General features: G+C 53.2%; 2 protein-coding genes across 4 annotated transcripts; both read left to right on the forward strand.

Annotated features, from left to right (window-relative positions):
* Positions 1-410: 410 nt before the first annotated feature.
* Positions 411-3142, forward strand: LOC309524074 (uncharacterized protein). Of its 3 annotated transcripts, none has more exons than XR_014215775.1 (4): positions 411-765; positions 1268-1396; positions 1582-1908; positions 1987-2009. XR_014215775.1 is itself a non-coding variant. In XM_082208453.1 (4 exons), exons 1-3 carry the CDS (start codon positions 597-599, stop codon positions 2148-2150), a joined length of 315 nt encoding a protein of 104 aa, XP_082064579.1. In that variant the 5' UTR covers positions 411-596; the 3' UTR covers positions 2151-2273; positions 2702-3142. The 3 variants fall into 3 exon arrangements, 2 of the variants coding, with proteins under 2 accessions (XP_082064579.1, XP_082064580.1); XM_082208453.1 differs by lacking the exons at positions 1582-1908; positions 1987-2009 and adding exons at positions 2134-2273; positions 2702-3142; XM_082208454.1 differs by having other exon boundaries at positions 1582-2003.
* Positions 3143-3278: 136 nt separating this feature from the next.
* On the forward strand, positions 3279-13248 carry LOC309524073 (small ribosomal subunit protein eS4). Its single transcript, XM_082208452.1, has 7 exons — positions 3279-3369; positions 3770-3847; positions 11066-11246; positions 11389-11486; positions 11861-12032; positions 12305-12462; positions 13082-13248. The coding sequence occupies exons 1-7, from the start codon at positions 3367-3369 to the stop codon at positions 13181-13183; spliced, it is 792 nt and encodes a 263-aa protein (XP_082064578.1). The 5' UTR covers positions 3279-3366; the 3' UTR covers positions 13184-13248.
* The last annotated feature ends 1967 nt before the right edge of the window (positions 13249-15215 follow it).

Raw genomic sequence — 15215 nt, forward strand, 5'->3', positions numbered from 1 at the left:
CTGACCTGACCGTTGGGTGGCGCTGGTCTCCCTCGTTAGTTGGGCCCACCGTTGGGGGTCCCTGCGGAGAAGGAAGGCCGGAGGCCCCCCCCAATCCCCAACAGTGCCTGAGGGGCCTGGTTTCGCCTTATTATTATTAATGATTATCCTCATTATTCGCCTTCTCCTTATTCTCCTCCTCCTCGCAGCGTTTCCCTGAGCGCTGCTTCCAAGCTCCCTCAGGAGCAGCCCAGGTAGACTGCCTCTGGCCCAGGAGGCTCCGCCAGAGCAGAAGAGGCGCCTGGGGTGCCAGGGGAGCCCCACGTCTTTTGGGGTGCAGGGGCCAAAGTCCTGGTTTCTGCCTCCGCCCCGGCGCGCAGGTAAGTTGGGGGCTTATCTGTCCTACTGGGCGCTGCTGGGAGGATGGCGTGCCTGTGGGTGCTGTGGGGTGCCCTGCTGGGCTGCGGTGAGCCGGGGGGGCGAAGGGAAACGGGGGCTGCGAATCCTGTCCCTCTCTCTCTTCCCTCTCTCAGTTTCCAAAGTCCTGGGAATTATAGCTCTGAGCAGCGGGTTGGACTAGATGACCCTTGAGGCCCTTCCATCTCTCCCATTCTAGGATGCTCCCTGTCTCTCTCACGCTTCCTCCCCTTTTAATGGCGCTTTCCCCTCCGCCCCCCCCCCCAGCTGGGCCTCCATTTCCTAGCTGGGGCGCCTATGGGAACTCAAGCGTGAGCACCTGCAACTTTGCCTGCGACCGCTGGGATTGCTCTGACGAGAGCCGTTGCAGTACGTTTTGGCGTCGCCAAAGGAATCGGGGAGACGTGCCTCAATTCCCCTCGTAGAGAGTGATTTAACCCATCTTAGCATCCCTCAAAGCACCCCGGGAACTGTAGTTTCCTATGGAAGGAGACTATTCTGCACAGCCTTTCCAAGGAAACTGGGAGTTATAGCTCTGAGAGGGTCTGCTTGGGAAACTGAACAAGCTACAGTTCCCACAATGTCCCCCAAAGCACCCTGGAAATGATTGCTTGCTCTGGGCATCGAGGGTTGCGATTCCCTTGACAGAACTACAATTCCCAAGCCCATTTCTCTTCCCAGGGAACTCTGGGAACTGTAGCTCATGGAGGGAACAGGGGTCTCCTAAGGGCACTTGGTGCCCAGAATGCTGGGAACTGTAGCTTGCTCGCTGGGCACCGACCAGGGTAAACATGCTTCATTTGAAGGGAGGGGAAGTATGGCTTAGCAGTTAGAGCACCCCTTTGACCTGGTGCCCCCGACCTCCCCTCAGGCTGGTACATGAGCACCTCAGAGCAGCGAGCCAAGCCGCCTGCCGCCCCTGCCCGACTCCGCTCCCCCACCCTGAGCGACGCAGCCTCAACCTGTGAGCTCCGCGCCTGGTACAGCATGGCCGAGACAGGTAAGCTTGGGGCGCTGGCGGTCAGAAATCCAACAGGTGCAGAGCCACCTGCCCGGCCTTTTCCCCGGTGTGGTGGGGGAAATGCCGCCTAGCCCGGTTCTCATAATTCCATATCAATATCACATAATATGTTTCTAAACTGCAGGACATATCGTATCAGATAATTATTATTTATTGATTTCCAGACTACTGACCTGCCTGTTAAGGAAAATAAATACCATCCTGACCATTCTTATCATTTACTGATGCCCACCTTCCTGTCCCCCATTGGGGACTGATAAAAACGAGAGCGGCTGAGACGAGATGGCAATTAGCAATCCTCTCCGGGTTCAGACTCGATGACCCCTGGATTCCTCACCCCTCCGCCCTTCCCCTGCAAGACTCAACGGGAGCTTCTCATTGGAGCTGAGCCACGGCGGCCACATTGTCCCCTGTGGCGAAGCCCCGCCTCGCCCTCTAGTGCTTGGCACCCCCTGCTGGCCTACACTGGAAGAGTCCGCGGCCCTTTCCAGGTGGGTCATGGGCGCCTCGCTCTCCCTGGCCGGCTCCTTCTCTGGAGCATGTCAAGAGCACTGCCTCCCCCTCCACAGGTGACCTTCTCCTCAGTGGCGAGGAGAAGACACGGGAAGACACCCGAAGACACCAAAACCTATATAATATATAATATATACGGATATATACGTCCATAGACAGACGGAAATCAACCATCTTGGGATAAAATGCGTGTGTCTTTATAGATGACACAGAATCATAGAATTCTAGAACTGCAGAGTTGGAAGGGACCCCTCGGGTCATCTAGGCAGGAATCTTTTGCCCAAATTGGGGCTCGAACCCACAACCCTGAGATAAAGAGGAGAAACCCAGCCAGATGGATGGGGTATAAATTTATTATTATTATTATTATTATTATTATTATTATTATTATTATTATTATTATTATTACTACTACTACTACTACTACAGTCTTGTACTCTATCAACTGAGCTATACATATATTTATAGATTTTGTGATTGTATAACAGCTTTGAAAACTTTTACGATGGGTCACAGTGATGAATACATCTTGCCTGCCTCAGCTCCCTCTTTTGTGCTCCTCTCTCACAGGGTACTTCATCTACGTCGCCGCCACCCACCTGGGTCGAGCTGAGCTAATCCCCCGTCCCACCCCCAGCCTCGTCCCCCTTCCACATGCCAGAGGCAGTCTACCTGCCTCCCTGTGATAAGCGCTGGAGTCCCCAGGACCAGACGCAGCCTACCCTTGTGAATTCCATGCCTTGCCATGAACTAACCGCTTTGCATTCGCAGGACCAGGTCCGGATCGTGGAGCTGCCCGTCGGCGCGCCTTTCTCCCCAGAAGGATACCTGCCTTGCTGGTGGGTTGGACTGGATGACCCTCCGATCCCTTTCTGACTGGGCACGATTTCTCAGGACGCGCCGAAGGCGGACGACACAAAACAAAGGAGAAAAGCGTGGTGTTATTTCCGTAGCCGCTCTCGTCTTCCGTGAAATAAAACGGGATTTCATCCCCCGAAAATTGTGTCGGGGTGTCTGTGCACGAACAGGGCTCAGAGAGTTTGGGACGGAGGCGGGGGGGGGGGGGACAGCCTGCTCCCGAGGCCGAGGAAGAGATCCGTCTTGGTCCCTGGTTCGTGGGGGACTGGACTGGATGCCTCTTGGGGTCCCGGCTCTATCTTTTGGGTGAAGATTCCTGCATTTCAGGGGTCAGACTAGATGCCCTTGGGGGATCCCATTTTTCCATTTCAGGGTATCCTAATAGATGCTTCTCGGGATCCCATTTTTCCCCATTTCATTGGCTGCGAAGCCCCCGCGCGGTGCGATGCCTCTCCCATCCACCAGGCGTCGCTGCGGGCTGCGCTATGCTTCGTCACCCCGCCCTTTCCGACCCGGATATATAACCCCCGGCCGGCAGAAGTGCTCCCCTTTTGCGTCGAGAGCGAGAGCCCGCAGCCATGGTGAGTGCTTAGGGTATGGGTCGGTGGAGCGATCTGTCGCCGTCCGAGGCGGTGGGGCTGGGGGCGCGGGAGACGCCGCTCTTCCGTGGGGCGGGGAAACGGAGGCGCCGCGTCTGGGCTCTCTCGGTCTTGGGGGGGGGGTGCGAGCATGCGCAGTGCGGGCCGCAGGCTGGGGAGGTTGCCCTAAGGGAGAAGGGAACCTAAGGATGCTCGACTAGAAACTAAATGGGAATAAATTAAAATGGCGATTACTGAAGAGTTGGGGGTGGATTCATAGAACAGGGGCGGCTGGAAGGGGCCCGAGGGTCATTTAGTGCAACCCACCGCCTTGCGAGAATGATCTGCTTAAACATCTGGGCTGATTCGAACCCATGCCCTTTGCCTGCTTTCGCCCCCTCAGGCTCGAGGACCCAAGAAGCACCTGAAACGGGTGGCAGCCCCCAAACACTGGATGCTGGACAAGCTGACGGGAGTCTTTGCAAGTATCTTTTTGTAATTACCTTTTACAAGCCTTTTTAAAAGGGGAGCCTTGCACTTCAGGCGTTAGTTTGCACCTGGGCTTCTTTGTTTTACCTTATTTATAAAACACCGTACCCTTAATTCCCCCCCTTATTTACATATTCAATTCCTTGTGGTTGTTTATTAAATCTATAAATTTCTTGTAGTTTCTAATTAAATCCTGCCGTTCATCCCAGGATAGTTTATAGCAGAAAAATGCAAAATTAGAACACAATGCATAATAACAAGTTATAGAGAAACTAACACAACATTATAGTTCAAAATAACAATATGTAGAAAAATAAAGGATCTTGGGGAAGGATAAGTTAGTGAGTCGGTCGAACATTCTGACAAAACAATGAAGGGATGTAAAATAACATCTGGGAAAATGCATGAATAAAACACTAAATAAATAAATAGATTATTGAGCTTGCATGCCCAGTGGAAGTCTGTCTATATTTTATAAATAGATTTTTTAAAAAATAATACACATGGAAAAGCTTCCCTAGAGATGGCTGCCTTCAGATATTTTCTCACGGTTGCATCATCATCATAATAATAGCAACAAGGCCAACCGGATTCTGGGAGTTGCAGTTTCAGGCGCTCTAGGTTTTGCCGCTGTCAGGGGTTCAGGAGCAGAGGCAAGGGCAAGGGAGGAAACAGAGAGCGAGGGGGAGGAGGCAGAGGAAAAGATGAGTGATGACGACGACCCGAGATCTCCGAGTCTTTCCAGTGAATCAGAAGATTCACAGAAAGGAGCACCAGTGGCCAGGGCAAGGGGGGAGCCTAGGGGGACACCCCAGGGAGATAGAGCCAGAGGGGACTCAGAGGAGAGCAGTTGGAAATCGGGACCAGCGTCACCGCCAGAGAGCAGGGAAGAGGAAGAGAGCCAGGGATCAAGCGCTGGCAGCTCACAACAGGGGGGAGGGCATGAGTCAGGAGTGGCCACACCTCCATCGGGGAGCGAAGAAACGGTCAGACGGAAAGTGGAAGGTTGGGCGCGCGCGCCAAGTTCAAATGCACAGGGAAGTGACGCAGTAGGCAGCCCTGAAAGAGAGCCAGGTCCTAAAGCCCGGCGCAAGGAGACAGGAGAGTCCGGGGGGTCGGCGTCAGAAGAATCCAGGAAGGAAGAGACCCCGGGGGGCAGAGGGACCCAGAGGAGAACAGTCAGGCGGAAAAGGTGGAGCAGGGCTAGGATATTAAGTTGGTGCGCAAGGGGCGGAGACTCAGACGGGACTTCGCCGATCTAGCCATTAGACGTAGAGTTGCACGCAGCAGCTTGAGAATGGAAACTGTAACTCAATAAAGGCTTTTACTTAATGATCGCTGGCTAGCGTGATCCTCTGTGAGCTAGGATCTGGAAGCAGCTCTGACAGTAAGCTCCGTCTCCAATTGTGGGCATCTACGGCCTCGCGGAGAGGAGAGAAGGCGGGTGCCTACTAGCGAGCTCACGAACGGCAGACAATATGACGGCCGAACAGCAAATAGCGGAACTGAGAGAAGCAGTGTCACAACTGAATGCCGAGGCTCTCGCATCCAGGAAGAGAGAGGAGGACGCAGCTGCCGCCTGCAGGGATCTCCAGATCAGGTTGGACATGCTTACTAAGCAAGGGCAACTGACACCCAAACAGGAGGGAATTGGGTTGGCGAGACGAACAGGCGGTCTGGTCTCTCACTTCGATGGGAATCTGCAACAGTACCCCAACTTTAGAGCAGATGTAATGTGTGCACTGCAACTGCTGAAAAGAGACTTTAGAGATGAGCAAGAGAAAGTGGGATTCATCATGTCTCATTTGCATGGAGATGCTAAAGCATGGCTGCGCAATTTGTGGAGGGATGGGGATCCGGCGCTCCAAAATGCGGATGCCTTTATTAAAGCGATGGATGGATGTTTCTTATCAAGTATTGACGTGGATCTTGCTCGGCAGCAGATACATGGATTGAAACAAGGGAGGGCCAGCGTAAGGCAGTATCATGCACGCTTTTTCGCCTTGGTCAGTGCCCTGGAATGGGACAGAGATTCGGCTCCTGTAAGAGACCTGTTTTGGGAGGGATTGCACAGCTCGGTTAAAGATGAAATTGCGAGGGGGGAGAGACCCCGGACCACGCAGGAGATCGTTCAGAGGGCGCTGGCGGTGGGGGTGCGGCTGGAAGAACGTCCGTGGAGCAGGGACGAAGGGCGTAGCGGGCGCGAACCAGCCAGGGGCTCCTCCTTCCTTCCCAGAGAAGCAGCGCGTGCGCAATCCACGCCTCCAACAGGGGGAGGGGTGGAACCGATGGAGGTTGGAAGTGCAAGGGCTCAGTCAGCAGCCAGAGCCCTAGCACCGGCAGCAGTGAAAGCGAAGCCTCCTAGAGGGAACAGGAAGTGTTATATCTGCGAGGATCCAGGGCATATGGCGAAAGAGTGTCCCCGGAGGCTCCACAAGCACACTGCAGCCTCAGCAATGGTGACTGCAGCAACGCAGCAAGGAGAACCACAGCAGGGAAACGACGATGTCTGGCTGGAGGAAGAGGCACTGGGGCCCAGCCAGACGTGTCAGTGAAGCAGTCCCCAGGGATTTTACCGCCCATGGACCCCCTCCCGCCCAAGCCAGTAGTGAGGCTCACCGCATCGCTCCAGCTACCCAATGGAATCACCATGGATGTGCCAATCACCGTCGACTTGGGAAGCAATGCGGACTTCATAGGGCAGGACTTTGTCGACCGGCACGCTATACAGTTGCTGCCTGCCACGCTGCCCCTGCAGGTTGTCACGGTGGATGGCAGGGAGCTGCTAGGGGGGCAAGTGGTGAAGCAGACGCCACTTATGGTGCTGCGGCTTGGAAATCACAGGGAAATCATCAGCTTCAACGTCACTCAACTGTCGGACACGCCCATTGTATTGGGCATGAGTTGGCTGGACAAGCACAGCCCGACGCTGGCTTGGTACCAGAGGCAGCTGACCTTCGGCTCTTCCTTTTGTGCTGAACACTGCATCGTGCCCCAGCAGGAAGGAGAGGAAGAGGAGTCACAGCTGCTGCTAGGCACGCTGCAAGCGATTCCCCACAAGTACGCAGAATTTTTGGAGGTTTTCTGCGAGAAGGAGGCAGACAAGCTACCCCCCCACAGACCATATGACTGCAAAATTGACCTGCTGCCGGGGGCGGCGCTGCCCAAAGGGAAGCTGTATTCCATGTCTGAAGACGAACTGCAGGAACTCAAAGAGTTCATAGATCATAATTTGGAGCGCGGTTTCATCCGGGAGTCCAAGGCAGCGGGGGGCAGTCCTGTATTCTTTGTTAAGAAGCGGGACACGCCCCAAAAAAGGCTTGTAGTGGACTATCGCATCTTAAACAGTGTGACCAAGCCATCGGACTTCCCCATGCCCCGAATCGACGACCTCCTCGCAAAGGTACGGAAGGGCAGCGTGTTCACCAAGTTGGACCTGCGAGGGGCATACAACCTCATTCGCATGCGGGAGGGAGATGAGTGGAAGACAGCCATGTTCACGCCACTGGGCACCTACGAATATAGAGTTATGCCTTTTGGATTGCAAAATGGCTCCCACGTTTTTCAAGCGTTCATGCATCACGTGTTGGCGGGCCTCCTCTACAAGACGTGCGTCTGTTTCTTAGATGACATCCTGATCTTTTCGGAATCGCAGCAGGAGCATGACAGACACGTCAAGGAAGTGCTGAGCAGGCTGCAGCAGCATAGGCTCTACGCCAAGCTGGAGAAGTGCCAATTCGACGTGACGGAGGTGGATTTTCTGGGCTACAAGTTGTCTGACAAGGGGCTCGCCATGGACAGCGCCAAGGTTCGAGCGGTGTTGGATTGGAAAAGCCCGCGCAACCGGAAGGAGGTCCAACGATTTGTCGGCTTCGCGAATTTCTATCGCAAGTTCATCAAAGGCTTCGCTATGCAGACAGCGGCCATCACGGACACGCTTAGCTCCAAGAAAAAGAAGTTCATCTGGACGGAGCAGGCGGAGCGGTCCTTTCAGGCACTCAAACGTCTCTTCGTGTCGGAAGAGCAGCTGCTGCATGTCGACCCCAGCAGGCCGATGAGGGTCGAGACAGACGCCTCGGAGAGAGCCGTGAGAGCAGTCCTGCTGCAGAGAGACCCGCAGGGGGTTTGGCGGCCGGGGGCGTTTTACTCCAGGAAGCTCAGCAAGTCCGAACAGAACTACACCATCTGGGACAGGGAGTTGCTGGCCATTCATGCAGCATTCAAAGCGTGGAGGCACTTCCTGATCGGCGCCAAGCACACGGTGCAGGTCTGCACGGACCACAAGAATCTGGAGCACTGGCGCACGGCACAGTTCCTGAATCAGAGGCAGATACGTTGGGCTGAGTTCTTTGCGAACTTCGACTTCCGAATAGAGTATGTCCCGGGGGACACCAACATCATGGCGGACGCGCTCTCCCGTAAGCCACAGTATCTGGAGGACGCCACGCCAGCGGCCGCCATGCACATCTTCGCACCAACAGTGTGGGCGTGTGCTGCGGCGACAGTGGACCTGGAGGCGGTGCGACGAGCGTTGCAGAATGACTCCTTCGCGCAAGCAAAGATGGCAGAGGTGCAAAGGGGCACGGCAGCGACCGACGGGTTCCAGCTGAGAGATGGATTGCTCATCCGTAAACGGGCCATCTACGTGCCGGGAGACGAACTTTGCGCCAAGGTACTGCAGCAGCTGCACGACGCGCCCACTGCCGGGCACTTTGGCAAGGAGAAGACGGTGGAATTAGTCGCCAGGGACTTCTGGTGGCCCGGAATGAGAGGGGAGGTCGCGGACTACGTGGCGAGGTGCGACACCTGCCAGAGGGCCAAACCAGTGCACAGACCGCCGGCCGGACTGTTGGAACCGCTGCAAACTCCGGTCGAACCATGGGAGAGAGTGGCCCTGGACTTTGTCACGGATCTGCCCAGCTCGAGGGGCAAGACGGCCGTGCTGGTGGTGGTGGACTTGTTCTCCAAGATGGCACATTTCATCCCGTGTGCGAAGGTGGCCACGGCAGAACAAACCGCCAAACTGTTCATAGACCACGTGTTCAAGGTTCACGGTCTGCCACGGTCTATTCTGTCCGACCGCGGGCGGCAGTTCATCTCGAACTTCTGGCAGAAGCTGATGGGCTTCCTAAACGTCAAGATCAACCTGGCGTCGGCGAGACACCCGCAGACCAACGGGCAAGCGGAGCGGGTCAATGCCATCATGCAGCAGTACCTGAGATGCTATGTGAATCAACAGCCTGCCGCTCGCCGAGTTCGCCTACAACAACACGAAGCACGTGTCCACGGGGGTCACGCCGTTCTTCGCCAACAACGGGAGGCACCCCAGAACCTTCCCGGGACTGGAAAGAATGGGGGAGGGGGAGCCGCAGACAGCAGATGCGTTCGCGTCGGAGTTGCAGGAGGTCCACGATCAGCTGCGGCGGCACCTGGAGCTGGCCAAACACGCATACAAGGTGCAGGCGGACAAACACAGAAGGGTTGGCGAAGAGATCCATGTGGGAGACTGGGTCTGGTTAGCAGCCCACGCAGTGCCGGCCAGGTCGTTGGCGAAGAAGAAACTAGGGCATAAGCAACTGGGGCCCTACCAAGTCGAAGAGCAGGTCAACCCGGTGGCTTTCAGGCTGGCGCTTCCAGAGGGTTCCAGAATGCATCCGGTGTTCCACAGATCGGTGCTCACTCCCTACAAGGCACCGCACAGGTTTCAGGAACCCGGAACGGCGCCGAGTCCGCTCAGGGAAAGAACCGGGCACGCGGGAGTGGCACAGGAGGAGCGCATCAACGAAGTCACGGAAATTTTGGACTCCAGGTGGGGGGAAGAGGGAGTAGAATACCTTCTCGCCAAGGAGGGCACCCCGGCCAGTGCGAACAGCTGGGTGCCGGACTACGCCTTGGACGAACCTCTGCTCAAGGACGAGTTTCATGCCCTCTTCCCACATAGACCAATGCCAGCAGACCTTTTCGACGACTGGCTTTTCACTCCCACACTTTCTGCAAGCACGTTCCGGGGGTTCGACTCGGACGAGGACCCGATACGAGATGCCCGTTCCCCGGAGGGGTCACCCTCGGGATCTGCCTCAGAACCCTCGTATTGGTGGGACGATAGACCAGAGGAGCAGTGGCGCAAGAGGTGGCTGGAAGGTCCCGGACGAGCAACGCCGCCAGGAGGCAGTGAGGGAGAGACTGACATGGACGTTTTCGGGGATGACCTTGGTTTCGAGCATGGCGGCACAGAGATGGACGCGGAGGTGACCGTCGTCGACGAGAGCAGGGAGGAAGAACCGGGAGACTTCAAATGGAGGCCCACCACGGGAAGCGAACGGTATCCGACGTTCGTCCCTCTGCCGCAGCAGCACCCAGCTCCCGCACCGGAAGGAGGGGAGGGGGGAACGGGGGGCTTCGAGGGGGGGATGGATGTCAGTGGTTCAGGAGCAGAGGCAAGGGCAAGGGAGGAAACAGAGAGTGAGGGGGAGGAGGCAGAGGAAAAGATGAGTGATGACGACGACCTGAGATCTCCGAGTCTTTCCAGTGAATCAGAAGATTCACAGAAAGGAGCACCAGTGGCCAGGGCAAGGGGGGAGCCTAGGGGGACACCCCAGGGAGATAGAGCCAGAGGGGACTCAGAGGAGAGCAGTTGGAAATCGGGACCAGCGTCACCGCCAGAGAGCAGGGAAGAGGAAGAGAGCCAGGGATCAAGCGCTGGCAGCTCACAACAGGGGGGAGGGCATGAGTCAGGAGTGGCCACACCTCCATCGGGGAGCGAAGAAACGGTCAGACGGAAAGTGGAAGGTTGGGCGCGCGCGCCAAGTTCAAATGCACAGGGAAGTGACGCAGTAGGCAGCCCTGAAAGAGAGCCAGGTCCTAAAGCCCGGCGCAAGGAGACAGGAGAGTCCGGGGGGTCGGCGTCAGAAGAATCCAGGAAGGAAGAGACCCCGGGGGGCAGAGGGACCCAGAGGAGAACAGTCAGGCGGAAAAGGTGGAGCAGGGCTAGGATATTAAGTTGGTGCGCAAGGGGCGGAGACTCAGACGGGACTTCGCCGATCTAGCCATTAGTCGTAGAGTTGCACGCAGCAGCTTGAGAATGGAAACTGTAACTCAATAAAGGCTTTTACTTAATGATCGCTGGCTAGTGTGATCCTCTGTGAGCTAGGATCTGGAAGCAGCTCTGACAGCCGCCCTGTAACCTTCCCTTTTCTTTTTGGGGTTCTAGGCGCCGCGCCCGTCGACGGGACCCCACAAGTTGCGCGAGTGCCTCCCGCTCGTGATTTTCCTCCGCAACAGGCTGAAATATGCCCTGACGGGCGACGAGGTCAAGAAGATCTGCATGCAGCGCTTCATCAAGATTGATGGCAAGGTTCGCACCGACATCACCTACCCGGCGGGCTTCATGGGTGAGGCCCTAGGTTTCTAGTAGCGGGGTTTGAAATGCTCGATTTCCAGCAGTGGGACATTCTGCAGGGTGGAAAACTGGGTTTACGTGACAGTTGCACCACACTGGCATCCCACTGTAACGACCGCCCTCTCTCCCCGCAGACGTGATCAGCATCGAGAAGACGGGCGAGCACTTCCGCCTGGTTTATGACACCAAGGGGCGCTTTGCCGTGCACCGCATCAGCCCCGAGGAGGCCAAGGTGAGAATCGGGGAACTCGATTTGAATCCTTTTCTTACCGAAAGACTCAGCCTTGCTGGCTTAAGATGGACAACCAGAGGAAGGAATGATCAGTGCTCGGAGTGCTTTTGTGATTTAAATCCCTCATGAGTTAGACCAGATTCAAATCCAGTTTTTACAGAAAGACTCACCTTTCTGGTATCCTCTTAATCAGGCTTCCTCAACTTCTGCCCTCTAGATGTTTTTGGCCTACAACTCCCATGAACACTAGATAGCAGGACCAGTGGTCAGGGGTGATGGGAATTGTAGTCTCAGAAACATCTAGAGGGGCAAGGTTGAGGGAGCCTTTTCTTAATATTGACATAAGGACTGATTTCTCCCATTCCTCCCGGCAGTACAAGCTGTGCAAGGTGCGCCGCATCCTGGTGGGCACCAAGGGCACCCCCCGCCTGGTGACGCACGACGCCCGCACCATCCGCTACCCGGACCCCCTGGTCAAGGTCAACGACACCGTCCAGGTCGACCTGCAGACGGGCAAGATCACCGACTTCATCAAGTTTGACACAGGTAGCGGTTCCTCTGAGCGCGTCAAGAGCGCCAGAATCCTTCCCCAATGGGGGGAGACTGCCTCTGGCCCTGGAGGCTCCCAGAACACCCATATTTTTTGAAGCAGTTTTATTTTATTATTTCCATATACATGCATATGTATGTCTGTCTGTCTATCTATCTATCTATCTATCTATCTATATCTGTCCCCCCTGCCAGTCCCAATTCCGCCTCGCAGGACCATTGTTGCCCAGGCACCTTCTGACCCTTTCCCTCCCTCTTCTCTCTGACAGGCAATCTCTGCATGGTGACGGGGGGTGCCAACTTAGGGCGCATCGGGGTGATCACCAACCGCGAGAGGCACCCTGGTTCCTTTGACGTGGTCCACGTCAAGGACACCAATGGCAACAGCTTCGCCACCAGACTCTCCAACATCTTCGTCATTGGCAAGGTGGGCACTGGCCATATTATTTCCATTTTTGAAATTATTTTAATTCATTCTCTCCTCTGCATTTTTTTATTAAAAAATTATTTCCATTTTAAAAAATTCTTATTTTATTATTCTCCTGTTGTTTTTATTTTTCAAGGATTTGTTTCCACAGCTATTCCAAATAAATCACCACCCAATTGATTCAGTTCAGTGCCATTTCTGTTCTTGCATGTAATTCTTTTTTTTTTTTTAAGCAAGTATACTGTAATGCAAGGATATTTGTGAGGCATGACCTGATATTAACGGGGGGAATGTGATGCGACACCAAGGAGAACCAACTTCATCAAAATAAAAAAAATCCTTCCAGTAGCACCTTAGAGACCAACTAAGTTACTTTTTTTTAATTTTGTTTTGAATACGGCAGACCAACACGGCTACCTACCTGTAACTACGATTTCATCAAGTTCGGGGTTCTCCTGAGCACGTTAAGAGTGCACTGAGCTGGAGTCTCTTTGGGGCGTGAAATTTGGATTTGGTTTAAATTGCACTCAGTTTGTTTCAATGAGAGTGCAGGTTGAAAAAGATTGGTCTAATCAATCCAATAATAATAATAATAAGTGCCTCTTATCGCTCCTTCCAGGGCAACAAACCGTGGATCTCGCTGCCTCGTGGGAAAGGCATCCGCCTCACTATCGCCGAGGAGCGGGACAAGCGGCTGGCGGCCAAACAGAGCAGCGGATGAAGACGTGTGCGGAGGAATGAGGAAAGCAGAATTATTTTTCACCAATAAAAGCATCTTGCAATGTGGCTCTGGGGCTCCTCTTCTCTTGAGTGGCTTTATTCTTATTTCCGCCTGGAAACATTTGGGGCTGGCTCCTACTTGGCCCTTGGAAAAATAATTTCAATTATTATTACAATAACGGTTACAGTTATTACAATAACGGTGGCAGGTATTATTACAAAAAAATAATTGCATACAATAATGATTGCCATTATTATCGCAATAATGATCGCCGTTAGTACTACAATGATGGTTGCCATTATTGCAATAATTGCAGTTATTATTACAATAACTATTGCAGTTATTGCAACAACGAATGCAGTTATTATTGCAATAATGATTGCAGCTATTATCACAAATAACGGTTGCAGTTTTTACAGTAGCAAACGTAATTATTGTCGTTTAGTCATGTCTGACTCTTCATGACCCCATGGACTAGAGCACTGTCTTCCACTGCCTCCCGCAGTTTGGTCAAAATGCAATTATTAGCAGCCAACAAAAAGGCCTTTTGAGTTACAGGGAAGGGAGCTGAATATCAAGTGACAGCTCCAGGGGTGGCCCTTAAAGAGAGAGGAATATCAAGTGACAGCCGCCGATGCCTTTTGGAGGGACTCCTTGCTCTGATCTAAATCCGAACCCGAGACCGAAATATAAGTGGCAGGCTAAATATAAGTGGCATTTCCCGGGCATTTCTCCTGACTAGCTGACTGCCTATTCTATGCTGCAGTTCCTGCATTTCAGCAGGTTGGGATAGATGAACCTTGAGTCCCATCTCTGCCCATCATGGTGGGTTATTGCTTTCTTACTGTTAAGAAGGAAGGAATAAGAAAGCCATACAATACTAAGAAGAAGAAAGGAGCAGTAAGAAGAAAGCATTAATATTATTGCTTTTTTCTTAATAATAATAAAATCAATAATAATAATGCTTTCTTATTGCTCCGTCTTAGTGCTGCTTTCTTATTGCTTCCTTCTTAACAATAAGAAAGCAATAATAAGAAAAAAGTAATAATAAAGCAATGTTATTGCTTATTAAGAAAGCAATAATAGGAAGAAAATTTGAAGGGCTCTTAAAGCACTCCACGGCCTAGGACCCTCGTACCTACGGGACCGCCTCTCCTGGTATGCCCCATGGAGGACCTCAAGGTCCATAAACAGCAACACCCTAGAGGTCCCGGGTCCTAAGGAAGTTAGATTAGCCTCAACCAGAGCCAGGGCCTTCTCAACACTGGCTCCGGCTGGTGGAATGCTCTGTCTCTTGAGACCAGGGCCCTGCGGGATCTGATCTCTTTCCGCAGGGCCTGTAAGACAGAGTGGTTCCGCCTGGCCTTTGGCTCAGAATCAGTTTGATTCCCTCCCCCTTTTTCTTTTTCCTTTCTCCCCCTATGATGAGATTGCTTCCTAATTGTTTTAATGTTGTATCTTAATCTTTTAAATTGTATTTTCATCAACTTGTTTTTATTATTGGTTGTTAGCCTCCCTGAACTCCCAAGACTCTCTTAGTCTTGGCTGGGGAGGGTGGGGTATAAATAAAATTTTATTATTAGTAGTAGTAGTAGTAGTAGTAGTAGTATCAGTAAGAAGGAAAGAATAAGAAGAAAACAAAGCAGCAAAAAGAAAAATTGCTTATTAAGAAGAAAGCAATACTAATAATAAAGCAACTTAAGAAGAAAATAATAAAAAGAGGAAGAAGGCGTTATTATGACTGTTTTCTTATAATTATTAGGAAGAAAGCAATAATAACAAATAAAAACTAGTAAGAAAACGCGAAGGAGTAGACGCAGTTCCTTCTCTGCCCGCAAGGGAGAACGCCTTTCCCGAAACGCTCCAGGCCAAACAGCTCAGTATAATAGGAGCTATCCGGAGACGCCGCGTGCAGGTCCTGGCAGGGCGCTAGTCCACACTCCGAGGGGCGGGGCGGGGCGGAGGTGAGGATTCGGCGCAGAAGCCCCGCTTCTTCTGGTGGAGCGGCTGCTCCCAGGAATCAGTCTGAGCC

This window comes from Podarcis vaucheri (genome assembly GCF_965113315.1).
Source record: "Podarcis vaucheri genome assembly, chromosome: Z".
Lineage (NCBI taxonomy): Eukaryota > Metazoa > Chordata > Lepidosauria > Squamata > Lacertidae > Podarcis > Podarcis vaucheri.